General features: G+C 37.6%; 1 protein-coding gene across 3 annotated transcripts in view; it reads right to left on the bottom strand.

Annotated features, from left to right (window-relative positions):
- Positions 1-2,982: 2,982 nt before the first annotated feature.
- Positions 2,983-27,332, bottom strand: part of CDC42 (cell division cycle 42) — a 50,282-nt gene continuing 25,932 nt past the window's right edge. For 2 of the 3 annotated variants that reach the window (XM_037135839.2, XM_037135840.2), the window contains exons 2-6: positions 20,954-21,108; positions 18,577-18,649; positions 9,588-9,697; positions 9,266-9,463; positions 2,983-4,485 (exon numbers count right to left, since the gene is read on the bottom strand). In XM_037135839.2, coding sequence (XP_036991734.1) covers positions 4,396-4,485; positions 9,266-9,463; positions 9,588-9,697; positions 18,577-18,649; positions 20,954-21,058 — 576 coding nt within the window. In that variant the 5' untranslated portion in view covers positions 21,059-21,108 and the 3' untranslated portion in view covers positions 2,983-4,395. Of the gene's footprint in view, positions 4,486-5,776; positions 5,962-9,265; positions 9,464-9,587; positions 9,698-18,576; positions 18,650-20,953; positions 21,109-27,332 lie in introns of those variants that run through there. The other variant, XM_053660284.1, reaches the window with a different exon arrangement.

Consider the following 27,332-nt stretch of genomic DNA (forward strand, 5'->3'; position numbering starts at 1 on the left):
CAGTGAAACTTACAGAGCACACTTGTCTTGAAGTTATCAAGGAAATATAGCCTTCCTCTACATTCCAGCTTTGACTTAGAAAACCTTAGACCATCTCTATAACTCAAATACCTGCCCTCTTTCAAACTGCTGCATAAGTAATTTAACTACACAGGAGTCTACCCAAACTATCTCAGTGCCAGTCTACCAGTAATATTATTGTAACTCTGAACTTTGTAAACCGTCTTTCTAATTAAGGAGTCAAAAACCAAGTGTTAGTTTGAGACCGTAAGTTTGGAAAACTTCTTTCCTCAAAGAACAAATAAAGCTGAGAAGACTTGTGGCCCAGACTTATTCTAAAACTCATCAGATATAAATAAAACCTTTAGAGGTCATCTAGTGCCATGTTCCTCAAACATGGATGACATATTAAAATAATCTGGTGAGCTTTAAAAAAGTGATGCTCCTCAAACAATAATTTGAAAAATGAGGCTCCATTTATAGGGATTGATTAAAATGGCCCCAGGCATTGTTTTCCTCTTTTTATAATGAGTTCTCAAGGTGATATTCACACAGCCAAAGTTAAGAGCTACTGAGGTGTGCACGAATCCCCAAACATAGCTGATCTTAAATTCTACCTGGAGAGCTTTTATATCCTAGATTGATTCACAGGTCCCACTCTAAGAAAAAAAAGTTTAAGCTTCCCATTAACTGTTGACCAACCAGACACCTGAACTGCATCTGAGACCTCAACAACATCAAAGTACATAATTATTTTACAGATAAACAGGCCAGGAGAGTAAAAACCACCTGTTAAAGTGCATGCTAAATTAGGGCTGTCCTTCCCCAGGTCTGCAGTGCCCGGTTTGGAACAAGTGCTCCGACGACAAATGTGTAACATGCACATGCACCCAGGTTAAGATTTCTATTCTCTTTTTCCCTGATTTTTACTCTCTTGAGAGAACTCAGCCCTTCCTGAAAAGACTGGAATTGCTACTTCCTAGTGAAACGCCGTTCCTTTCCCACACTGTTAAATTTCCAGTGTTTGTGAGCTGTACCCAGCAGGGACTAAGTCCGGTCCTTCTCCAGAGGCGGCATCCTTGTATACCAGTTTCTTGGCACTCAGCACCTAAATAATCACTAACGTCATCGAAATAGGAGAAAAATGAAAATAGTAAAACCTAACAATGAAGTAAAAGCAATACATTTATCCATTTATAAAGATAACAATTATAAAGACACTACTGATTTAAGGGCAGCTTTTCAGAACAACAACAAAAAATGTACCACTACATTAAATGTACACACAAATTTTAAGCGGTATTCTGATTATAATAGAAAAATGTGAAGAAAAATAAAGGAATACTGCAACTGTCTCTTTCATAGCACAATCCTTTCTTCCCTTTAGAATCTACTTCCTACTGGCATAAAATCCAGCTCTAAATACACAACTTTAATAAACTACAGAACCTATTTCTTTTTTTTTTTTTTTTTGAAAAGTGGGTTTTCACATAATTTTGAGGGTAGATTGCTTCAGCTGTTGGTTAATTTCATCCAAATTATGTTTAATCTTTTATAGCTCCTAATGTATATAAAAACATGTTCACTTTTACAAGTCCAAGTGTTAACATATTGGTTATTGTGTGGAGCATGTGAATTTCAATCATAGTAGAGTTGCACTGTACCAGGTTAGATTCGGAAGACAGCCTATTTGGAAAAAAAACATTGATGATCCCCCAAAAGAAGGCAGAGATTCCTTCTCTCCCAAGTTCAATGCAGCCGAATCTCTCCTCTCATTACCACACATCGCTGTTTCATCGGCCCCACACCAAGTGAAGTTAGTGGCTTGCATTTAAGGGCCATTTTGTGTGAATAACACATATCTCTAAAGCAAGAATTATTTTTTAGTGGTGTGAGAGGATCAGGCAAGCAGAGGCCCCAAGGATCAACATGCGATTTCATCCTCACCTAAGAGTACATACTTTTTGGTGGAGTGAGTAGCAGGCAGAATCGCCACACTTTCTGTTCTCTCTCCCTCTCTCTCAGTGATAAGTCATAGAAGTTAAATGTGCATGTTCTGTGTCCACACTGGAAGTTTTAAAAACTGTTCACAATAGCTTATTACAACTCCAACCAAACCAACAGTTTGTCTGCTCAGTGTACTCCAACAATTTTCCATTTCTAATCATCATACCTCTGATTGCTGGAGCTCTGAACTTCCCTAGATATGTCTATTTCTAACATATTTCAGTGAACATGGGAGGGAGTTACAGAACCTATTTCTAAGACCTTCAGTAAAACATTGATATTTTAGAAAACCAGGGATATATTAGCCTAAATAATGAAAATTTTGTCACTCACTAAGACCGCTAAGGATTGTTTTAAATTAACCCCTTTTCAACCTTGGCAGTATCACTCACTAAGCCAAGATAACAGACACTTTTCATTAAGTCAAAGAGAAAATACTATATAAGTAGAAAATGATGTTGCCTTTATTCATTTGCCACCAATATTCTTCTGATATATGGAAAGTAAAACACCAGGAGCAGTGGTTCTCAAACTTGGCTGCCTTTTGGAAATACCTGGAAAACCTTTAAATACCCCACTGTTCAAGCTGCGCTCCAGTAAGCAACAAAGTTTGAAAACCAAAGAAACACAAAACTTGGAGAAACTGGCTCCTTCCCAACTAACTGATAAATTAGAGGTGTGCTTCCTGAACACCTCTCTACTAGGAACTACTAAGACCTCATCTGGTATTTAAAGAGGAGGGTTGTAGGCTACCTGCCAAACTTAGGGAGAAGGCACAAACCTGAATACGTGGAGGAAAAAAAAAAACAACAGTATCTCAAACTGAATGCTGGAAAAATAAAAGCACATAAAAATAATAGAGCTTTAAAAATCTTATCCCAAAATCTGTTAGAAACTGATGTTAATAAGAGTCAAGTTCCCACACCTAATTATCTAAAACAGAGGCGGAGGGAAAATAACAACCCCCAGGCTGGCTTGTGAAGGGTATTTTTTGTTTGTTTAATACATCTGAAAAGAATGCATATACAAAGACTTGAGACATGAGAAAGCATCGGTTCAACACTAATGAATCTACAAGAATTAGGATTTGGGGAAGATGGAGAAGATTACCTAAACATTTTTAAAAATTGGAGACTGCAACCAAAAGAAGCTGATAAAATCCCTATTAACACTTATGAAGAGTCTTCATACGACTCTCTCCGTGATTTTTATTAAACTAGAGAGCCTCAACTGGCTGCTCTAGGGTTCCTCATGCAAAACAGAAATAAGGGGAGTCCCCTGACTGGTCCCCATGTTGTTAAATGTTCTCCCCACCCCCACCCCACCCCTAGCTTCTTCATGAAGCAGGTCTCCATCCTCATAACTTGAAAGAGGATGTGAATCATTCCACAGACATCTGTCTTCTAGCACCACCCCTCATATATACCAGGTCTTCGGCTGTGTTCTAGAACACCGTATCATACACTATTAAGCTGCAAATCTATGCTAAGCATGTAAGACAATGACTGACAAGGAAAAAATGGTTTTTTAAAATTATGTACTCAACCCATTTGGTATTACTTCAAAAAGTGCAATACTTTTCTTATCAATGAAAAAAGTGAGAAACTAACTTCAAAAAAAATCAACGAAGAAACAAAATCGGCAAATGGCTAATAAATTTCCTTGAAAGTCAGTCACATCTATAGTGCATCCTAGAAAAGAGGAGGGGCAAGACAGGTTCCACCCACTTTCATGAGTTTCATCAAATACTGAACCTACTCAAGGGTGGAGAGAAAAGGCAACTTTCAAAAAGGAGTATGTTATTAAATGAGGCATTTACTATACTCCTTCCTAAGAGCACCAGGTGGGGAACATGTTTCCTAAACTAGATTCAGGAAGTGGAATGTGGAATCACTCCATCCTCCTCCCCTAAAGGGCTGTCCAATGGTTAATGAATTTTTAAAAAAATTACTAAATAAAAACAAACCCCACACACGCTCCCCCCGCAAAAAAAAAAAAAAAAAAGAATATAACTAGATGTCCCAGATCACTCTCCAGAGTGGAACCCGGGAGCAGCTTCAACAACCCGAATTAGTCTGTTACAGAGTCATCACAAGCATGCCTTGCTTTTAAACAAACTAACAAAAAAATTTTTTCAAAACAACAGAACAAAAAACTAGTACTGATCACTTTTCTGACAATACACAATTACTCAAAATTAACTAGCACTGAGAGGGGGAAAGGGACCATACCTATGGGCCTTGTTTCATACGAGTGCATATGGGTAGGTGCAGGGCATTTGTCATTATTGCAAAAACGAATTTTAATTTTTAATCTTTAGTTTGATTTAAACATTGCTTTTAGTATGATGCCGACACCAGCTGTGCAGAAAGGACTCTGGAGAGATGTTCATAGCAGCACACACCTGCGGCTCTTCTTCGGTTCTGGAGGCTCCAGGGCAGCCAATATTGCTTCGTCAAATACATTCTTTAGGCCTTTCTGAAAAGGGGTAGAAAGAAAAAAAATGGGCCATCTGATTTTCAGAATAAAAAAGTTGAAGCTCAAAAACATTCAAACCCCCAAGAATTGGTAAAAAAAACAAAGCATTAAAAACAATTCTGAATCTCAACACAATCATCTCACTTCACCAAGTTTTGTCCAGGCAGGGGGCCCTAGAAGGGCCCAGCAATTCAAAAGTGGATATTCATGAGTGAGACAGGGGTCCTTTGAGAAAGCTTTGTGCAGACCAATGTATGTCACAAGAAGCAAACAAGCACATGTGTCATTTGCTCATTCAATATGAGTTTTGTAATGTGCTGCTGAAATATTTTACAAACAAGTGAAGCAACTCTGCATTCAAGTGAAACAGCTGGATATGGAACGGGATGGGGAGGATGGGCACCAGGCAGTGGCATCCTTATTACGTGAAGGCGCAGGCAAAGATGGAAAGAGCGATTACAGTGGCTGCATCAAAGATATTCACCCTGAAATCCTTTTATCCCACCAATTAGAGCCAAGGAGATTCAAGGAAGCAAAAATGTGGGTATCTGATACATATGTAAAACTAGAGCCCAGTCAGTACAAGAGGAATAAAGCTTCATCAGGCATTTATACAAACAATTGTATGTTTTTAATTTTAAAATTCGAAGGTAACCACAATTGTATGTTTCCCTCACAACAATAAAATCAGAAGCAGGAAAATATAAAGATAGTGGCTTTACATCTCAACATTAACAAACCTTAAGTTGACTGTTAAAATGGATGTTATTCTTAAAAGATAATGTAACAAATAATCTCATAAAGCAGTAGCAGATACATCAATATCTTTCCCACCCCAGACTGACAAATACTCCACTACAGCACAGACAGCCAAAGCAACAGCAACACAGTTTCACTGCACAAAGGAAAACCAGGGAAAAAATCGTCCCTTCCCCATTACACTCTACTAGCAAAGTCACCCTTTTTCCATTGTTTGTCATGCAATTACAATTAACAATTGATCGTAAGAGTAAAATGATGTGTGTGTTAGTTTTCTCCATCTAGAACTAAGATCTAGAAGTGTTAAAACTCTTATTTTCTCCAAGAGGACATTCTTAATGCCAGACCAACTTCCCTTTTGCAATAGTAATCCAAACCAAAAAGCTCTGAGCATCAGGCAACTCAAGCAGCAGAAAGTAAACAAGTCCAACTTGACTACTGATCGTAAAAAATATTCTAGAAGATATTGCATTCTTGGTCAAAAACTAATACAGAGGTTGCTCTAAGGTGGTGAGTAAAAAGACGCAGAGGCTTTCAAACAGGATGGTTTTATTCCTTGGTTTTTAAGTGATCTTTCTACAGTAGTGGGACAGGAAGCAGCAGCAAAGAGGGAAAGGAGAAAACAGTTTAGAATATACAGCACTTCCTTTTGGGTTGAGTTTCCGGAGGCTCGAGGGCAGCTAGGATAGCCTCATCAAACACATTCTTCAGACCTCTCTACAAGACAGAGGGAAGGAGAGAGAACAGCAGCCAGGTTAGAGGATTAGAAAGACTAGCAGATACAATAGCAGTCTGGATTAAATGGGTTGAATTCACAGAAGCAATGAGCCTTAAGAAAAATAACTGCCAGAATGTAGACCTTAAGCCCATTACTAGGACAGCACATAACTGAACAGAAACTTCTTACTTCAAAAGATTAACTGAGCAAGAAAGCATTTTTTGTAAAAATACCACATGTTGACTTCTAAAACAATCACACTTTGAAGTCTAGTATTACAACATTTCAATAAAAATAATGCCAGGAGAGAAAAATGGATATTGTATATTTAAGTCCTGTAAGTTCCCAGGATGCCTAATGATAATAAGAATGGCACAAACAGCTGGGGGGGCAGGGGGCAACAGGGGAAAAATTGGGACAAGTGTAGCAGCATAAATAACAGAAAAAGTTTTAAAAAAAAAAACGGCACACACATTTTGAAATCTATTAAACTTCAGGCTTCTGTTCAGGCTTCTGTGAATTCAGCCCCTGAATAACTGAAGGACACAAATAGCAGACTAACAGGCATGCTACGTGTTTCTAGATTCAATGACACACCGGATGGGATTAATCAGGGTGTCAGAGTTATAACCAGTTTCCCAGAACAAAAAGGTTCAGACATTTGGAAAAAGTGTTAATTGTTCAAGAGCACCAACTGTGAAAAGTTTAAAGAACAGACTCTAGAAACAGCATATACTTCAGTTATTCAGTAATGTTATCAGAGCAAGTAACTACCACCCAAGATTATAGGAAAACAAAGATGGGGTCCTAGAATGAGTTTTAGCAAGCAGTCTGATGCTTTAAGGTGTCTGCATGGGTATCATAGCATAAAAGCATGGAATGAAAACAAAGAGTATTCTCAGATCTGCAGGGATTAAAATGCATAAATACACTTACACCACAGGCAGAATTCCAACATGACAGTGTGACTCAGTAGTACTGATACCTTGGGCCCAGGTCTATGGACTCCCCTAAACTCACCTAAATCTGAAGCCACAGGTTTACTACCCAAAGAAATTTCATATATTCTTTAGGTCGGTTTGATCCCAAATAAAAACTTTGCACAAGTCCCAGAATACAGCTCGGATAACAAATGCTAGCTCCAAACTACCCCGGGTGTTCCCACCCCCACACTCTCCCCACCATGGCACCCCAGAGGACTGGCACCTACACATTCTATTAGGTACAAAATAAGTCAGAAATAACAATAAGTACGTAAAAAGAAGCAAAGAGGTTAAAAAGTTTTCTTCTTTCCCTATCTTTTACAGAGTAGAAATGGCTAAACAAAATGTAAAGTTCCTCTGAAATTCTTTCTGCACATATAGAAGCAAATTCTGGTAGTCAAATATAAAAGGAAGAAGGGAGAATGAAAAGGGAAACATTATTTCATAAGAAAAAAAAGTAGAGAGCTGCTATTAGAAACTAAGGCATCCCTTTAATAAACAAGTCCTTTCTTGCTTATTGACAAAGATCAACTGAACCCCTAAAAAACAAAACTCATCTTTGCTTTTACCCACACTACCTGATATATAGAGTTCCCTATTAGAGGAACCAACAAACAGAATTTGGAGTCCTAAAAGTTCTAGCTCCCAAACATAACCAGAAGCCCCGTTTTCCATCTTCTCCTCTTTTGACTTTTCCAACTTCAAAATCTGGTAAGAAAAATATAGTTGCTAAGATCTTTTCAAATTTGTATTCACTGCAAACTGACTTACTATATAAGTCTGTTCATATTGTACAAAAATCATATATGGAAGCATGCAATTTTCTAAAATAAGCCTTACCAGTGACCTAAAATTGGGTCCATGTGGCCTACTTACTTGCCTTCGTTTCCCCCAAAAGCAACCCATACTTAAGAGGAAAGAGGTAAGCAAAAGATGCACATAGTTATAATCTGACACCAATATTTCACAGACATCCCTCCCCAAAAGACACACAAACACTTCTGAGGATGATACAGAACCCCAGAAGCATCGGGAAATTTAAAAAATTTCAGTCAGTGCTGTGTGTGAGAACATGTAAAATCTATTTAGCCCCGGCTGGGTAGCTCAGCTGATTAGAGCGTCGTCCCGATTTGCCAAGGTTGATGGTTCAATTCCCAGTCAGGACACATACAAGAATCAACCAATGAATGCATGAATAAGTCAAACAGCAAATCGATGTTACTCTTTCTCTCTCTTTCTGTCTCTATCTCTCTCCCTCCTTCTCTCCGTCTCTCTAAAAATCAATAAATTAAAAATAAGTAAATAGCTCTGGCTGGTGTGGCTCAGTGGATTAAGTGCCAGAGGGTCACTGGCTCGATTCCCAGTCAGGGCACATGCTTGGGTTGTGGGCATGTGAGAGGCAACCACACATCAATTATTTCTCACCCTCCTATTCTCCCTCCCTTCCCCTGTCTAAAAATGAGTAAATAAAATCTTTAAAACACACACACACACACACACACACACAAGAACTAAATTGCCAAGGAAAACTGGGTTTGGGAGAATATTAGGCCTTGAAATCATTCTGTGGAATATCCAGGTAAGCACGAAAACTTTACCTTTAAATATCCAACCTATCATTAAACTGAAGGTGATTAAACTGTGTCTGGACCCCACATATCAAATACTTAATGCATGCATGATATGCAACTATATATTCCATTTATTTTAGCAGACATAATTAAGATGAATGTAACTTTAAAAAAACTTCTTCACTTCCACCCTACCCTACCTAATTTATTTAGGCATGTTTACTCATTGTTCAAAAGTCAAAGCACCAGTAACTAGTAAATAAGAGTTCTGTGCTAATTATTTCCATAAGCCTTTCTTTTGCCCCCAGTAGGAGAATCAAATGGGAGAATGAAGGCTGACACGACAGAAACACACAGGTCAGTTAACATTCTCAGTGTAAATGCACCAATTATCAGAACTGACAAGTTCTATTTAGATGAAAATTTAAGGAGGGGTGTGGCAGAGGGTATCATTGTAAATATGTGCTCATCTGAACCTTTCCTGTAATTTTTCTAACCATCCCTGACCACTACAAAGGACTCAGTACAACACGGAAGCTCACCAATACAAGAGCTTTACTTGGAGACTAATAATTTTCTCTATAAATAGAGACCTCCAGCAAAAGAATATACACTATGAAGCTGGTCATAAGTCTTCCTGGGCAGCTTTCTTGAGCACTGTGGACCACTGTTAGAAACAGCCTCTGAATCCTAATGCTCTGAGAAACTATCCAGCTGTAAATGAAAAGGGACTTCCACGCAGTCCTCACCTGTGTGAGTGCAGAGCACTCCACATACTTGACGGCCTTCAGGTCACGGGCCAGCTTTTCTGCAGTCTCTGGAGTGATAGGCTTCTGTTTGTTCTTGGCAAGTTTCTCAATAGTTGAGGGGTCATCTCTTAGATCAATTTGGGTCCCAACAAGCAAGAAAGGAGTCTTTGGACAGTGGTGAGTTATTTCAGGCACCCACTAGAGAAAAAAGTATTTAAAAATATATACCTTCATTAACCCACAATCCTCTAAACCATTTACAACAAGTCAATAAAAGTTCTGTGACAACCTTTTTCAGGATGAGAACACCTGACCAACTCACCTTTTCTTTCACATTTTCAAATGAGGATGGAGAAACCACTGAAAAACAGACTAGAAATACATCTGTTTGTGGATAACTCAGCGGTCGTAATCTGTCATAATCCTCTTGCCCTGGGGGGGGAATTAGAAAAATCAACTGAATCTTGACGTCCTCATAGTATTAAAATTGAAAGTCAATTAACAAATTAAGGATGCAGCTAACAGCACAGTGATTATAGTGAGAAAACAATTATCTAATAAAATGTATGGCTTTATAATACTTGAGAAAATTCTCACTGAGCTTATTCTACGTAAAATTTCTAACCATTTGAATAGCGGTGAAGACTATGTATTATCTGCTTTATTACCAGTTTGTAGTTTTTAATCTTTATGTCCATTAGCAATCTAACAATAATGTAATAAATGCAATAAACTCTTGCTACAGAAATAGTTAAAAAATTAATCCTATTCAGATCTGATTAAGAAATAATCACACCAAATGATCTAAGGAAACAAAAATCTCGGTGAAACCCAGCTAACAAAATCCACTGCCCATTCATCACTACGAAAGCAGGTTCACATGTTTAGTTAACATGTGTGTATAAGACCAGTATCTGGAATCGAGAATGCCTAGAAAAAAATAATTTAGCAAGACTTGGTGGGGGGGAAAGGCAGAAAACTGTACTTGAAAAACAATAAAAGAAAAAAGACTGAATGGATAGTAAATCCATGTGGAGAAATTCTGGTGAAAAAAATGTATGGTCTAAAAAGTTCTTTATAAACGGGGGGGGGGGGGGGGGAGAATGTAACTACAATGTGAAGAAACCAGACATCACCTTGACTGAGTGACAAAAATAACCATCAGGGAGTGGGCGATCAATATCATGTGCCTCCAAATTTATATCCTAAAAAAGATACATGACTACTGGCATAGTCCAAACAAACCCCACAATCCAAATCTAATCACGAGGAAACAGAACAAACTCAAGATGAGGAACATTTTATAACAGGAGGACAAAGAGAGGATGGATCTGTATTATGTAAAAATAATGTCATGGCCCTGGCTAGTGTGGCTTAGTTAGTTGAAGCGAAATTCCATAGACCAAAAGGCTATAGGTTCGATTCCCGGTCATATCACATACCCAGGTTGTGGGTTCGATCCCGGGTTGGGGTACGTATGAGAGGCAGGCAATCTCAATCTCTCTCTCTCTCTCTCTCTCTCTCTCTCTCTCTCTCTCTATCTATCTATCTATGCCCCCTACAAAAACAATGAAAAAAGGTATTCTGGTAAGGATTTTTTAAAAATAAAAATAATGTCATGGGAAAAAATGTCACGAAAGACAAAGAAAGGCTGAAGAACTGATTCAATTAAAAGGGACTAAAAAGAAATGACAACTAGATGCAATATATGGTATTGTACCGAAAGCAGGAAAAATAGAATTGGAGCAATTGACGAAACTGGAATATAGACATTAAAGTAATATCAATGTTGAATTTCCTGACTCTAGTTACATAAGAATGTCCGTGTTCTTAGGAAATACCTACTTATTCAAGGCTAAAAAGCTATGATTTACACAACTTACTCTTAAATAATTCAGGGGGGAAATTAAGCCCTGGCTGGGTAGCTCAGATGGTCAGAGCATCATCCCTATATGTCAAGGTTGCTGGTTTGATCCTTAGTCAGGGCACCTACAAGAACCAACCAGTGAATGCCTAAGTAAGTGGAACAACAAATCACTGTCTGTCTGTCTCTCTTCCCTTCTTCCTCTAAAAATAAATAAATATTTTTAAAAATTAATGTGTATATATGTGTAAAGACAATAATAAAGCAAATAGGGCAAAATGTTAACAATTGGTAAATTTGGCTAAAGGGTGTATGGGGCTCCTGGTACTATTCTTGCAACTGCTCTGTAGGCTTGAAATTATTTTCAGATAAACAGATTTTTAAAATAGCCATCCACGCTTCCAAAACTGTGCAGGGAGGGGAGGAGTCATAGCGAAAGGGTTCAACACTCCAATTTCAAAACTAAGCTACAGCAATCCTATGTATTAAAGAGAAGTATTTAACGCCACTGACCTCTACACTTAACAATGGTTAAAAAAACCCAACTTTTTGTTATATGTATTTTATTTAAAAATTTTAAAGGGGAAAAGATACAAGATAAATATTTTATCTGCCAACAAATTTGCTTTCGGCCACCACTGAGAAAGAATACAAGAATTTAGAGTAGCTATCAAAGCATGATAATTAAAGATATTACTATTACTGCCACTTAAATCTTTAAGTAACACATCAAAGTAGACAATAAAGGTATCTTCAGGACAATAGAGAAATTTTTAAATAAAGGTTATATAAGTCAAAATAAAGGAGATCACAAAACAAAATCATCAACAGAACCTCTAACACTTACTGACTACTTACTGTAACAATATGCTAGGGTTAGAGTAACAGGAATTCAAAAGTATACCTTAGATATGTAACTTCCGCTTCTTAAATTATAACATATAATTACAGAAATAGAAGGGATTAAAAAGGAAAAAATGGGCCTAAAGAACACAAAATTGGCTAAAATCAGTAACAATTTTCTCAATATAAACTGCCTGAGCTCTAGCACTAGCTGGAGCTTTAAAACCTCACACGCCTAAGCTCCAGTAAAACAACAACAACAAAAAATAAATTTAAAAAAATAAGATGACAAACCAGTTAACAGAGCCTTGTAAAAAGAGATAAAGATGTTCATTTACCTTTGCTTAGTCTTTTCCCTATTCAAATGGAATATATTTCAATAAAATTAAGCTTGATTTAGTCTAGCAAAGACTTCATTTTTAGTTATTTGGCCCCTACAAGCAGGTATTAAAGTTAGCATCAAATACAGATCCAAGCATATATTCCTGAGCACCACTAAAAGCATCAAAACGAATGCCCAATGTTTTACATGCAACCAACCAAGTCAGACGGACTGGTGACAAAAAAACTAATAAAGCCATTCTTTGTGAATACTAGATCCAAAGCAGTATTGGTCAGTCCATTTATTTGTGATAAACAAACTCTCAAAGCTATAAATCTTTCTTTTCCTTTCACAAACAGGAGAAAAGAAAATTCAAAAGTAAAATTGTTCAATAAACAGAAAGAGGTTACCTTACCTCTACTTGTGCTACGAGTGCCACATTTAAGGAAATAGAATGCATACAGCCCCTATGGTGAGCAAGACTCTTCAATATCAAAGCATAATTTATCCAGCTAAAATTTAGCCTCTAAGTATGTCACAAATGGCCATTATTCACTCAAGATACAGGCAGCACTATCAATTGACATCCTTTAAGGTACATTAACATGATCAAAAAATTTTGATTCTGCCCTGGCTGGTGTGGCTTAGTGGTTTGAGAACCAAAGGGTGGCCAGTTTGATTCCCAGTCAGGGCACATGCCTGAGTTGCAGGTCAGGTCCCCAGCTGGGGCCTGCAAGGGTCAGCCAATAAATGTTTCTCTCTCACATGGATGTTTCTCTCCCTCCCTTCCCTCTAAAAATAAATAAAATCTTTTAAAAATTGTTTTATTCTACCATGTAAGACAGGTTTGGACACAAGTAAAATATACCAACTCTAATAGCACACCAGAACACCACCTTTACTTCAAGCACTTATCAAAAAGCAGGAGTACATTTCATAGATTACTGATCTTTTCCTTGCTTACAATCTCATATTTAAAATTCAAATTCAAGAGGAACTAAGTCGGTTTGAATTGAGGACTCAAGTCCACATGAATTCCAGTAGGACATTATAAACAAAGGCAGAAAGCAAATAAATATTTCATAGTATTTACTACTACAGATTAAAACCTAAACATTTTTTCTCAACCAATTATTCAACTTAATGGCACTTAGTGATCCTGCTTCATCTGTGTCATGGGGCATACTGCTAAATAATCTCCTAACATCATTTAGTTAATGAAAAAAAAAAAAAAGCAATAATAAAATCCAGCCCTGGCTGGTGTGGCTCAGTGAATTCAGCACTAGCCTGCAAACTGAAAGGCTGCCAGCTGGACTTCCTGCCAGGCATTGGCGGGTCAGGTCCCCAGTTGGGGGCATGCAAGAGGCAATCTCACACAAGGAGGTTTCCCTCCCTCTGTGTCTCCCTTCCTTCTCCTCTCTCTAAAAACAACTTAATAAAATTCAAAACTCAAGGAGTCACTCTGGCCTGAGATTCCTACCTTTTTTAACAGCCTTTAAACATAAATCTAGACTATTCCATGTTAACACAGAATTCACTGAAGATTCAAATTGTAGTCAAAACACCCTTCTGGAAGATTCTAGAATAGTGCTAAACTAGAGACCAAGGCTATAAATATCTCTATGGGTAGTACTTTAATTCCTGCTAATGTAACTGGCACAGCAAATGCAGAAATGGCCAGACATTAGAAAACACTTCAAAGAAGGAAAGAAGTTTATTTTTAAAAAACAAAACAAAAAACAGAATCGATTAAACCAGGTCAAATTGACTTGTTTTGAACATTATTCATCTGCTAAGGGGAAGAATAATATTATCTGTGCACCAAATACATCCCAGTCACTGCACTGGGTTGTTGTTTTTTTTTAATATTTTATTTATTTATTTTTCGAGAGAGGGGAAGGGAAGGAGAAAGAGTGGGAGAGAAATATCAATGTATGGTTGCCTCTCATGCGTCCCCTGCTGGGAACTGGCCTGCAACCCAGGCATGTGCCCTGACTGGGAATTGAACTGCGATACTCTGGTTCGCAGGCCTGCGCTCAATCCACTGAGCTACGCCAGCCAGGGCTGCACTGGGTTTTTTTTAATGTAAAGTGTATGAACCATAAACACATAGCTCCTGAGTTATTACATATGCACACACTTTTAAAAGTTGATCATCATTCAGTCTTCATAATATCCCTAAAAGAAAAGTATTTTAAACTTTTTACAGTTCAAAGTTTAATTAAGCTCTACACAGTTCAGTAACTTGGCAGCTACCTAGCTAACTGGTCTATCTAGCCTCAAAGTTCAAATTTTCTCTTTTCTATTACCATGGTAACACCAGAAATGACTGAGTGATTGCAATACAATGATTAAAATTCAAAAGCAAACATACCTTCTAAAATCTGAACCTAAGAGCATATATAAATAAAATTAATAAGGATAGGAAAAATCTAAAAGCTAATGTAAACATAAACAAATGAACCAACTATAGTCCAAACAACATAGCCGCCTTGGATTGGAGGATGGTGGTGGGGGTAAGTCCTGGTAAATTGGGAACAAACAACTTTGCATGCTATTAGATTAAAGAAAAAAGAACAGCAAACAAATCTTGAACTCTTATTTGTTTTTCATAGTAGTATGGTATAGCAATTCTAAAACTATTTGCTGTGTATGGTAGAACTGAAAATGAGTAAATAGCGATCTTTTGGGGGAACCAATCCTCTAACTATAGGAAAAAAAGATAAAAATATGAAATTGATGAAGGCAAAGAAGACTCTTAAGAGTAGGACTGCACTGGAGATATCAACAAAAATTTATTATCCAGATTAATATGCTAATGTTATTGTCCTTAGTGGAGAAACGATATTCAGGACAAGCCACTGTGACTCAGAAATTAAATCAAAATACAAAATGACAAGAAGAATGTGTGTCTCCCTGACTGGTGTGGCTCAGTGGGTTGAGCATTATTCTGCAAACCAAAAGGCCACTGGTTTGAATCCCAGCCAGGGCACATGCCTGGGTTGCAGGGCACATCCCTGCTTGGTGCCATGTGTGAGGCAACCGACTGATGTTTCTCTTGCACAAGGTTTCTCCCCCTCTCTTTTTCCCTCCCTTCCCTTCTAAAAGAAAATATATAAATTTAAAAAATTTCTTAAATGTGTCAAAATATAAAAATGTTTGTACATGGAAAGGTCATAACATAAAACTGAAAATGGAGCCCAAATGTTAACAAAATAAGTATAAACTATGATGTGATCTGTCACACAGATTACTATGTAACCATGAAGACCATGGCATCCAAATACAACACTGACAGAGGTCACCACAATTTTAAAGAGAAAAAGGCAGGTCCAGGGTGGGGAGAATAACATCCATTTTCTACTGTATATAAAAATAATAAATGTAAAGGAATAGCTCTGTTGAGGACACTAAGATGTGATTGTCTCTGGATATAAATGCCTTTCCATTTTCTCCTTTTGCTGATCTCTATTTTTTTTACACACAATAAGTAAAACCTGCATCTCTATAATAAAGAACAACACTTAAATTTTTTTATGTGAATTATTTTAGGCTTTCTTTCTTTTTTTTTTTTTTAAGATTTTATTTATTTATCTTTAGAGGGGAAGGGAAGGAGAAAGGGAGAAAAACATCAATGTATGGTTGCCTTTTGTGCGTCCCCTGCTGGGAACTGGCCTGCAACCCAGGCATGGGCCCTGACTGGCAATCGAACTGCGATTGTCTGGTTCGCAGGCCTGTGCTCAATCCACTGAGCTATACCAGCCGGGTTTAAATTTTGACAGAAAGAACTGGCAGTGGGGTGATGATTCTACAACATGAGAAAGAGCTTATGATAAACATGTTACATTAAAAAAAGCTAAATTTAAAACTATACACACAGTAGTAAAACATATGCAGGGAAAAAAGAAAACACATGCACAAAATAACTATGGGGAACTCACTAGCAAGAATTTACTGTTGTGACCAGAGAGGCAAGAATAAAGCCAAAGCACAGAGGGAGAAGCCTACCTCTGGGCTTAAATGATATTATTTAAATATGAGCTGCAGCCAGAGGTGAGATAGGAAGACTATTGAGAGAATTCAGCCCTGTCTGGTATGGCTCAATGAACTGAGTGCTGGTCTGCAAACCAAAGGGTCAGTCAGTTTGATTCCCAGTCAGGGCACATGCTTGAGTTGTGGGCCAGGTCCTCAGTGGGGGCTGGGGGGGGAGGGGTGGTGTGTGTGAGAGGCAGCCACACACTGCTGTTTCTCTCCTCTTTCTTTCTCCCTTCCCCTCTGTCTAAAAATAAATAAATAATTTCTTTTTTAGTTGTAAAATGAGGCTGATTGAGATTAAACTCTTGTCAACCTACATTAAATAAATCAGTATTAATCAAAGGACCTTTGGCCACCTTGAGAATGATTTGTTAAAACTATTTTAATAAAAAATTTAGTAACTTGTGCAACTAAACTTAAAGGCTTACCCACTCCATGCTATTTACTGAAGGGAAATAAAATATGACCATACGAAGACTTGTATTCAAATGTTCATAGCACTATTATTCGTAATAGCTTAAAAGTGAAACCCAAATATCAATCAACTTGTAAATGGATAAATAAATTTCGTGCCCTGGTGGGTGTGGCTCACTGGATTGAATGCCAGCCTGGAAATCAAAGGGTCACTACTTCAATTCCCAGGCAGGGCACATGCCTAGGTTGTGAGACCGGTCTCCAGTTGGGGGCACATGAGTGGCAACTGTGCACTGATGTTTCTCTCCTTTTCTTTCTCTCTCCCTTCCCCTCTCTCTAAAAATAAATAAATAAAATCTTTAAAAAAATTTTTTGCTCTATCTATAGAATGAAATACTATTCACCAATAAAAACAAACTACTGATACACACAGCACAGATAAAGCTCAAAAATATTATGCTAAGTGAAAGACTACATATTGTACGATTCCATTCATATGAAACTGTAGAAAAGCAAAACTATTGTGACAGAAAGCATATCTGTGTTTACCTGGGGCATGTCAAGGGAAGGAACACAAGGAAATTTTTAAGAAGATATATGTTGATTATGGTGGAGATTACAAAACTATAGAGTCAGCAAAATTATCAAATTGAACACTTAAAACAAGTAAATTCTATTGTAATATACTTTAGTAAAGCTAAAAATGCTGATTAAAACTTAAAGGCTTATAAAAATAAGCTTTAAAATTTGAAAGTAAAATTGAAAATTAATTTTAAATTATCTTTTTCTCTGCATATATACAGTGCCTCCAAGGGTACAGATAAAATGAAATCCTGACTGGAGGAGTGGACACTGGGATGGGTGGAGGAGGGCAAAGTGAAAAAAACTGGGAGAACTCTAATAGAATAACAATAAAAAGAAGTAAAACTGTCAAAAAAAAATCCCTCACCTATTGTGAGGTATATATAGAGTCATTATACATATTTTTTTCTATTTTCCAATTTTCCTCTAATATACCATTACTCTTATAAGTTTTAATTTATAAAAATGTTTAAGTCTAAGACACCATTAGAAAGCCACAGATCTCTAAATTTAACTGCTTACTACCATCTTTCCATTTCACCCTCCCAACTGAATCTAGACAGCTTCTCAAAGTGCACAGTGTAATGCACTCCATAAAAGCATTATGTGAACTGGCAGACAGTGAGAAGGTAGCTCAAAAAAGTGAAAAATTTAGAATTCCTGCCAGTACTAAAAGGACACCTCTCTGAAATTTTCCTATGACTAACTGAACTAAAAATTGAGAGAACTCAGAAATTAAGACATGCAGCCACTATTAAAAGGAATAACACTCAGAATCTGAGTATACTTAAGAAAAAAATTTGTTCCTTTAATTTGAAAAGATGACCACAAATGTCAATACTATAAAAGCTAGACGCTAGATCACCCTCAAAATACTTTCAAATGTAGTATACAGTAACAAGCTACCTGTATGTTATAGGAAGCTACCTGTACATATATTATACGAACACACATTAAACAAGCCTTCAAATTCCATGGAGTGACAACACCATTTATCTATGGACTCTGCTCTCGGCCTGCTTTATCTCTTTCCTCACCACCCATGCAGGGTACTCCTAACTCTTATTTGCTATTCCAGGTCTGGGACTACCTCTTGGTCAGGCAAAAACCATCATAATATTCAATCCTGCTAAATTATTTTTTTAAGGCAAGTGGTTTGCTAATATGCTAGTTTCCCAAAAAATATCAAAAAACCCCCAGCAACTGTAATAGTTACACACCAAAACATTATAAAAGACATCAAATTTTCACCTGCAGTATCAAAAAGTCCAAGAGTATATGGCTCTCCACCAATCATAACTGTGACTGCATAGTTGTCAAAAACCTAAAAACACAAAAATACACTGTTAGTGTGCAAGGGGATGGTCAGAATAACATAGGATACTTCTTACGCTAAGGCAATGTTTCCTTCTAAGATATATTCTTCTCTTAGCCCACATCTTCCTTACATAACCAACCTTGCCAACCAAGCTCTTCAATGAGCTACACAGTTTGCAGAAAAAGCGATAGGGGATGTGTTCTGGAATGCCTGCTCTGCCCAGCAGACTGGATAAAAGCCACAGAAGGGTTAGAGAGGTCACGGGAACAGAATCCCTAGCTATACAAAATAATGCTGTTCAAGTTTGAAAATTTCGAGACAGTAGTTTGATCTGTCTCGAAATCTGATGTTCAATCTGATTTCAGAAAAATTATTTCTTCATAGACCATTTCCTCTTAATCTAGAATTAAAAGCTCCTAGATCCATGAGAATCTTCTTCCTTCAGGGTTCAAGATAATTAGAGCCTTGTGCCAACAGGCCCGTTAGAGACAATAAGGGTTTCCTCAAGGTAATCTAGGAAAGTGCACAGTAAAAGCCCAGCAGGTTATTTGCTAAGATTTCATAAACAAAACTTACATTATTGGATACAAACCACATGACCTAAGATACTTTCTTTGACTACATGTTTTATTTGTAAATAGACCATAAAACCCATGACAAAATCTATACTAACATGGTTGTACTAAGTTATTTGTGAAAATGGGAGATAATCGTGCTACGTGGAAAAAGACTCAACACTAATTCAAGAACGCCTCTGAATTAATTCATAATTAAAAAACAATGCTTTCCAACTAAGAGGATACTACATTTTTAAATCAGCCCTGTTTAACCTTTTAGTTATCTAACACTAAATTTCTGATTCATGTTTTAATAAGTTAGGAGCTTGTTTAACTATAAACAAGAGAGGAAGCAAGGGCATGGAGGAATTGGTAGTTCAAGGCAAGTCAGTTCTTGATAACAAGAACACGGAAATGTAACTAATGTGGTTAAGTTCTCAAAGCATACAGGTTATTTTAAGTCATAACTAACCTCTTTCCAGAGATTCCACACACATACAAACACAAATATAAAGCACCCACAAGTCTGCCTTAAACAGAACACCTAACAAAGTCATAAAACAGACTCAAGTGTTTACAAGAAAATAATGTTTATGACGACAGAAACACAAAAATTCTGATAACTGCCCTCCCTCTGAAATAAGATCCATGTACCACTAAAAGTCCCCTAAAAGTCCCTTTCAACCTCAGAATTTCTTTCACTTACATTGTCCCCCAATGGACCAACGGAAAAATATGATTTTATATTTAATTATACGTTCAAATTCCCCCCTCTGAGAAACCTAATCTTCCACTATACAGCCTTGGCCTACATCATTCTCTTTACCTCCCTTGGGATATTATAGACTATCAATTCCAATTAAAAATAATTACCAAGCCTTAAATAATTTAACCTCTTAACAATGCTCACGTCTCTGAAGATTAACCTAAAGTACGCTTATATTTTCTTTCTTTTTACTTACAAACAATATTAATCCCACATTAATCTACACAGGGCTTCATAACCCCTAAAATAGCTCACTTAACAGAGATGGATATTGTCAGGCCAAGCCAACCCTACACCCATCTCACCACTGAATAAACATCTATGTTTAACTTAATTATTATATCCCAGGTTGGGACAAACACTGGATCCTCAAATACATTCTGTCTCACGGTCTTACTTCATTACCTTTGTTATTCCCATGTTCCCTCTACTCTTCCAAGGAGCTAATAAAAAGATCTGTGGGAGAGGACCCCCAAAGGCTTCTCTGGTGTTCTCATAACAAAAGCAGGTCTTCTCCACCCCTAAAAACCAGTCTGGAGCTCCATTAGTGCTAAGCTAATAGTTCCATAAGATTCTTTTCTACTCCCCCTCAGAAGAGTAAGTGTAGACACACTACTTTCTCTGAAGTTATAAGACCCCAAAAAACATCCCAGAAGTCCTCCAACACTGATTAATCATTGGCCAAGATAAAAAAAAAAAAGTCACCTCATTCCAAGATGTAGAGCATACTTCTCCAAACTGAGACCATCTATTGGAGTTTTGCCTCCCAGCACTTCTTGCAAACCCTTGTGTCACCCCTTCTGACTTTCCACTGATTTTTCAGCTGTTTAATTTTAAAGTGTATATAATTTACCCATGAGAAGTCAAGATCTTTAAAAACAGGAAACAAAGGCAGACAACAGAAATATTTCAGTACACACAGAGAGTTTTCAAAGGGATATCAAATTATATTATGTTTCACTAGCAGATGAAAGCCTTTATACTTACAGTTGGTACATACTCAGATGGAAATTTGTTTGTTGTGTAGGATATCAGGAGACATGTTTTACCAACGGCACCATCACCCACGACAACACACTTAATCGTCTGCATTGCTGAAACAGTTTTCTATCCACTTTAAATATTTCAAATCCGATGATGACCTACAAAACAATTTAAGAAGTTTGTTGTATTTATTTGTGAATATATATGTATTTTCTTTCTTCACCTAGTAACAGGTTCACTCATTCAGAGCAAAAACAGAACAAGTACCCCAACCACCAGACTTAAAGAACATCAAGAGAAACAGTGACTTGCTCAAAGTCACAATAATAAATAAGAGTCAAATTGATGGTGTTTAGATGTTTCCACCTAAACAGTTTTTTTTTTAAAGTTCAACCCTGACTGGTGTTGCTCAGTGGACTCAGCACCAGCCTGCAAACCGAAAAGTCATCATTTCAATTCCCAGTCAGGGCACATGCCTGGGTTGCTGGCCAGGTCCCCAGTTGGGGAGGTATTCGAGAGACAACTGATCAATCTCTCACACATCAATGTTTATCTCCCTCTCTTTCTCCTTCCCTTCCCCTCTCTCTAAAAGTAAATACATAAAATCTAAAAAAAAAAAAAATTCAAAATGGTTACCCTGACTGATAAGGCTCAGTTGACTGGACGTCACCCCAGAAAGCTAAAGGTTGCCAGTTCGATCCCCAGTCAGGGCATTCTCCTAAGTTGTGGATGCCTGGGTTACAGATTAGGTCCCCAGTCAGGGCGTGTACAAGAAGCAACAGATCCATGTTTCTCTCTCATACTGATGTTTCTCTTCCTCTCCTCTGCTTCTACCTCCCCTCCCCTCTCTAAAAATAGATAAACGAAATTTTTTTTTTAAAGTTCAGAGTTCCGGCCAAGATGGAGGCATAGGTAGAAACCCTTCACTTCTTCCCACAACCAAAGAAAAGGATAACAACCAATCTAAAATCAATAAATAACCAGAAGTACAAGGAAATCAAACTGCATGGAACTCCGACAACCAAGAAATTAAACAGTCAACCAGCCCCGGTATGGCTCAGTAGATTGAGCATGGGCCTGAAGACCGAAGGGTTGCTGGTTCAATTCTCATTTGGGGCCGGTTGGGGCACATGCCCGGGTTGCAGGCCAGGTCCCCAGTTGGGGGCATGTAAGGGGCAACCACACATTGATGTTTCTCTCCCCCTCTCTCTCCTTCCCTTCCCTCTCTCTAAAATAAATAAATAAATAAAATCTTTAAAAAAGAAAAGAAACAGTCAACCAGACCAACCAGGCCAGTAAGACGGGCCGATGAAGAAAACCCACACAAGGAGGCAGGCAGCCCATGCAGGTAAGTAGGCGACCGTGGTGACAATGGAGCAGGCGGGGCTGACTGAACAGGGAAACTGAGACTCAGAGCTGACTGTGGACTACGGCCAGGGCATTGCCGCAGTCAGAGAAACTCCCAGTCCACTTGAGAATCCGTTGGAAAGTGGGGCTAGAGCCCAGCAGAGCTGCATTGTTCCCTCTGGCTCCTCCCCGACAGGCAACCTGGCAGCACTGCAAGGAGGGTTGCCCTGCCTGGGTGAATAAATACCTAAGGCCCCGCCCTCTTACAACTTAACAGGTATGCCGAGACAAAGAAATAAGGCCCAAATGAAAGAACAGAGCAAAACTCCAGAAAGAGAGCCAAGCGATGAGGAGATAGCCAACTTACCTGATGGAGAGTTTAAATCCCTAGTAATCAAAATGCTCACAGAACTCATTGAGCTTGGTTGGAAAATGAAAGATACCCAAAGTGAAATAAAGCAAAATATTCAGAGAACCAAACAGTGACAGAAAGGAAACCAGGGTTCAAATCAATGATTTGAAACAAAGGGAAGACATAAATATCCAACCAGAACAGAATGAAGAAACAAGAATTTTTAAAAAATGAAGAGAGGCTTAGGAACCTCTGGGACAACTTTAAATGTTTCAATATCTGAATTATTAAGAATGCCAGAAGGAGAAGAACAGCAAGAAATTGAAAACTTATTTGAACAAATAATGAAGAAAAACTTCCCCAATCTGGAGAAGGAAATAGACTTCCAGGTAGTCCAGGAACCTCTGAGAGTCCCAAAGAAGGTGGACCCAAGGAGGAACACACCAAGGCACATCATCAAGTTACCCAAGATTAAAGATAAAGAGAGAATCTTAAAAGCAGCAAGAAGAAAGGAAAGGAGTTACCTACAAAGGAGTGCCCATAAGGCTACCAGCTGATTTCTCAAAAGAAACCTTGTAGGCAAGAAAGGGCTGGAAAGAAGTATTCCAACTCATGAAAGGCCAGGATCTACATCCAAGATTATTCTACCCAACAAAGCTATCATTTAGAATGGAAGGGCAGATAAAGTGCTTCCCAGATAAAGTAAACTTAAAGGAGTTCATCATCACCAAGCCCTTATTATATGAAATGTTAAAGGGACTTATCTAACAAATTGAAGATCAAAAGCTATGAACAGTAAAATGACAACTCACAACTATCAACAAATGATCCTAAAAAAAAGAGAAACAATGAAAACAAAAACTAAGCAAACAATAGAAAAGGAATAGAATCAGAGAAATGAACATCACATGGAAGGTTTTCAGTGGGGAGGGGAGGAATAGGGGGAAAAGGTACAGGGAAGAAGTATAATTGGTAGGCATAATATAGATGGGGAGAGGTCAAAAGTGGTATAGGAAACAGAGAATTCAAAGAACTTATATGTACGACACATGGACATGAACTATAAGGGTTGGGGGAATGCTGGAGCGTTAGGGGGTACAGGGTGGAGGGGGGATAAAGGAGGTAAAATTGGGAAAATTGTAATAGCATAATCAATAAAATATACTTTGAACTTTTTAAAAGTTCAAAGTGGTATAAAAAGCAGCATATTTCTTATAATGAAAGAGAAGAGGCTATTTCTAGTTCAGAATGAACCCCATTTAGTGTGTGAAGCATTTAGTGAAACTTTTCTTTCAGTTGTATGTGCACACATGTTGTATGTATACATGTTATATGTACTAGACTGCAATAAATATAAGGCCACCGCTTTAAAGAACTGTCCATATATCCAACCTTAGAGATACTGTTACTCAGACTATAAACAACAAGCAGCAGAGCACCACCACCCCCCGAAATAGTTAAGCAACATGAGAACACTGGACAAAGATCAGGGCACTCCCTCCTCTCAGCAGCTGTTTTAGCTCCAGGTTGCCTAATTTCTAATATTCATGGCATAAAGAGGCCAAAACCTACATTCTTCCAATGAAAAAGTTAAACCACTCCATACTGACTTATTAACAGATATAATCACTTTAACTTCTCTTACAGTAGTCCTCCATTCGAAGAAGCTATTGACTACAAATGCACCAAAGATTTATTATGTTTTATCAATCCTGACATGCTTGTTTTCACTTTAAGACATCTCCAAAATCAGCCCTGCTTGGTGTGGCTCAGTGGACTGAGTGCCAGCCTGTGAACAGAAAGGTCTCTGGTTCCCAGTAAGAGCACAAGGCTTTGGCCAGGTCCCCAGCTGCGTGCCAGTTCCCCAGTTGCGGGTGGTGCAAGAAGCAACTGATGCATATTTCACACATCAGTTTCTCTCCCTCTCTTTCTCCCTTTCTTCCCCCCTAAAAATAAATAAATAAATCGTGTTTTTTTTAATCTCTAAAATCGGAACATGTCTTTACTCAAGGTTCCTTATGATCATTACCAGCTATATTTCCCCCCACATTTTGGCATCTATAAAATTAGGATAAATGGCATCTTAGAGTTACTTTAACAGTTTTTCTGAAAGAATAAAAAAGAAACACTATCCTCTGTATACCTATATTTTAAGATAAAGTCCTATTTCACTTCTGCAGGGGCTATAATTTCTTATCAGCTACAGCTGCCATTTCATTAAACGTAAAATGTCATAGAACCATCTAACTCTGGGTTGGATGTCATGCCTATCTATATGCTTCTAGGGTACCCTTCATAACCCTTAATCAAAATAATTCATAAATGTTGTAAATTTATCTGCTAACATCTGTATATATATATATATTAGGAGTAAGTAACTACAGAAAATACTTTCCCATTCCTCATCAAAACCATCTTGATTACATTTTTCTTTATTTAACCTCCTTTTATCCTTTGCCTTCTCATTCCCCTATAATGTACTAAAGAAGCACGCATACTGGTACAGCATTAAAGGTTAAGGCTCTTGATCCCTAAGCTAAATAATCAAGCACACTCAGTACTAAATTAGTTCTAGAGAATTATTCTAGAATGTTTTTTACTTAATAACAAAGACAAGAAGAGAAAATATGAATAGTTGTCTTTTCATGGTTCCTCACTCCACCTCTGAAAAACAAGATAATGTTCTCCTAAAAAAAAAAGTCTTCTATAGATTTTTCCCAGATGTCTTCAAATCTATTTCAGTTCACTTTCTTGTCCTAAGCCATCACCGAGGTAATTTGTTTATTCAGAGTTTAATCATAAACACTGGACAGACAGTAATGTTTGATCACTGTGGCAGACTGCTAGCTGCCTGCCAATTCTTTCTCTTCTTTAGTAAAAGAATTATTTATTTACCTAAGCATATGGCACTTAGTAAATACCGTATTTCCCAAATCCTTTGCAGCTAGAGGTGACCACAGTGACTAAATTTTGTATGGGAGTGGAAGTGATGCAACTTTCAACACTAGCCTTGAAAGCAAGCAGTATAGTCTCCCCTGTCCCTGTCCCAGACATGATGTTGGGAGCTGAAACACTCATACTAAACCACAGATAGAAATTACATGTTAAGAATGAGCAGTGGCTGGTGTGGCTCAGTGGAAAGAGTACCAGCCTGGGAACTGAAAGGTCACCGATTCCATTCCCAGTCAGGGCACATGCGTGCCAGGTTGCAGGCCAGGGTTGCAGGCCAGGTCCCCAGCTGGGGGCATGCCAGAGGCAACCACACACTGATGCTTCTTTCCCTCTCTTTCTCCCTCCCTTCCCCTCACTTAAAAAATAAATAAATAAAACCTTAAAAAAAAAGGATAACACAATAGCAGGATTGCCAACCCTGGATTGCCTTCTAGGACTTTTTAACAGGAAAGAAAGAAACTTCTCTCTCATTAGGTCCCTAGCATTTTGGACAGTCACAGAAGCAGAACTAAAATCCTGATTACTATCTTTCACAGACTCTAAGACAATGATTTTAAAAAACATCCTAATTCAGAGGTGTTAAGTGTGAGAGAAAATGTCTTAGAATCCATAAAATTATATTAATATTTGGTAGTAAACGTGACCACTTTTGAGGTTTAGTCTCCTAAGTACCTAAGATAAATGCCATTTTTAAGTTGCCATGGTGGTTGAAGTCAAATTAATTGCCATCCCTAAATATAAAGTTCCTTGTCTTCATTTTGTACCTGGTATTCACTTTTAAGACTTATAACCCATACTAATAAGCAAATACAAAATCAACAAGCTTCTTATAAACTTGACTTCTAGTGAAGGAAAAACTATCATTTTTGTTATTGTTGTTAAGCTACTGTTTCTTGAAGTTTTCATTAAAATTTCCTAGGAAATAAAAAGAAGAATTTGAGACAAAGAGTTTCCCTGATTAAAGAAATGACTATGACTGTCACATGACTAAATCACAAAATTTTACAAGCTATGATGGAGAAAGTTAGAGCTTTTCTAAAATATTCCAAAGAAAGCTGCCATTAATAACTATTAAAGAATAATTTAAATAGATGTATCTGGAAATTCCATCAAAGTAAATTGTTTTCAGGAGACCATTCACAAAAAATAATCTTAAAATACTGTAGTGGTTCTTTATGGAGCAGAAATCTTAAATACAGTACCTCTCTCCCTCTCTGATACCAGTAAATAAGAAAATGTTAAAAATGAGATCATTCTGGCCACCAGGAAACTTCTAACTATTGAGTAAAGCGTACAGATATAACAGTTTGTATTAGAAGAAATCTACGACATAAGTTTAAGCACAGTGGTAACAATATTTCAAACTGGCTCATCAGTTTTATTCTATGACAATAATTTTTAAAAATATTTCTACACTCTTGAGAGATCCATCCAAGATGGCAGCAAAGTAGGCAGAAGTTACACTAACCTCCTCACAGTTCTAAACTGAAATTACAACAATTACAGGACAATCAATCTGAATAACCAACAAACTGAAAAACATCTTATAACCAGGGAAAAATATTTCTGCATTGTTAGGCACAAATTCATTAAAACTAGATAGCAAATTTACTGAGAGAGCTCTTTAAGATTTCCCAATGGAAGGTTACGGGTAAATAAAATTCATATAAGAGAAATGTGCCCTGCATACAGTTTGGCTAGATCATTAGACAAGCATTATTACTTTGAAAA

The sequence above is a fragment of the Artibeus jamaicensis genome, unplaced genomic scaffold (assembly GCF_021234435.1).
Source record: "Artibeus jamaicensis isolate MK-2021 breed Jamaican fruit bat unplaced genomic scaffold, CSHL_Jam_final scaffold_847, whole genome shotgun sequence".
In the NCBI taxonomy this organism is placed as follows: domain Eukaryota; kingdom Metazoa; phylum Chordata; class Mammalia; order Chiroptera; family Phyllostomidae; genus Artibeus; species Artibeus jamaicensis.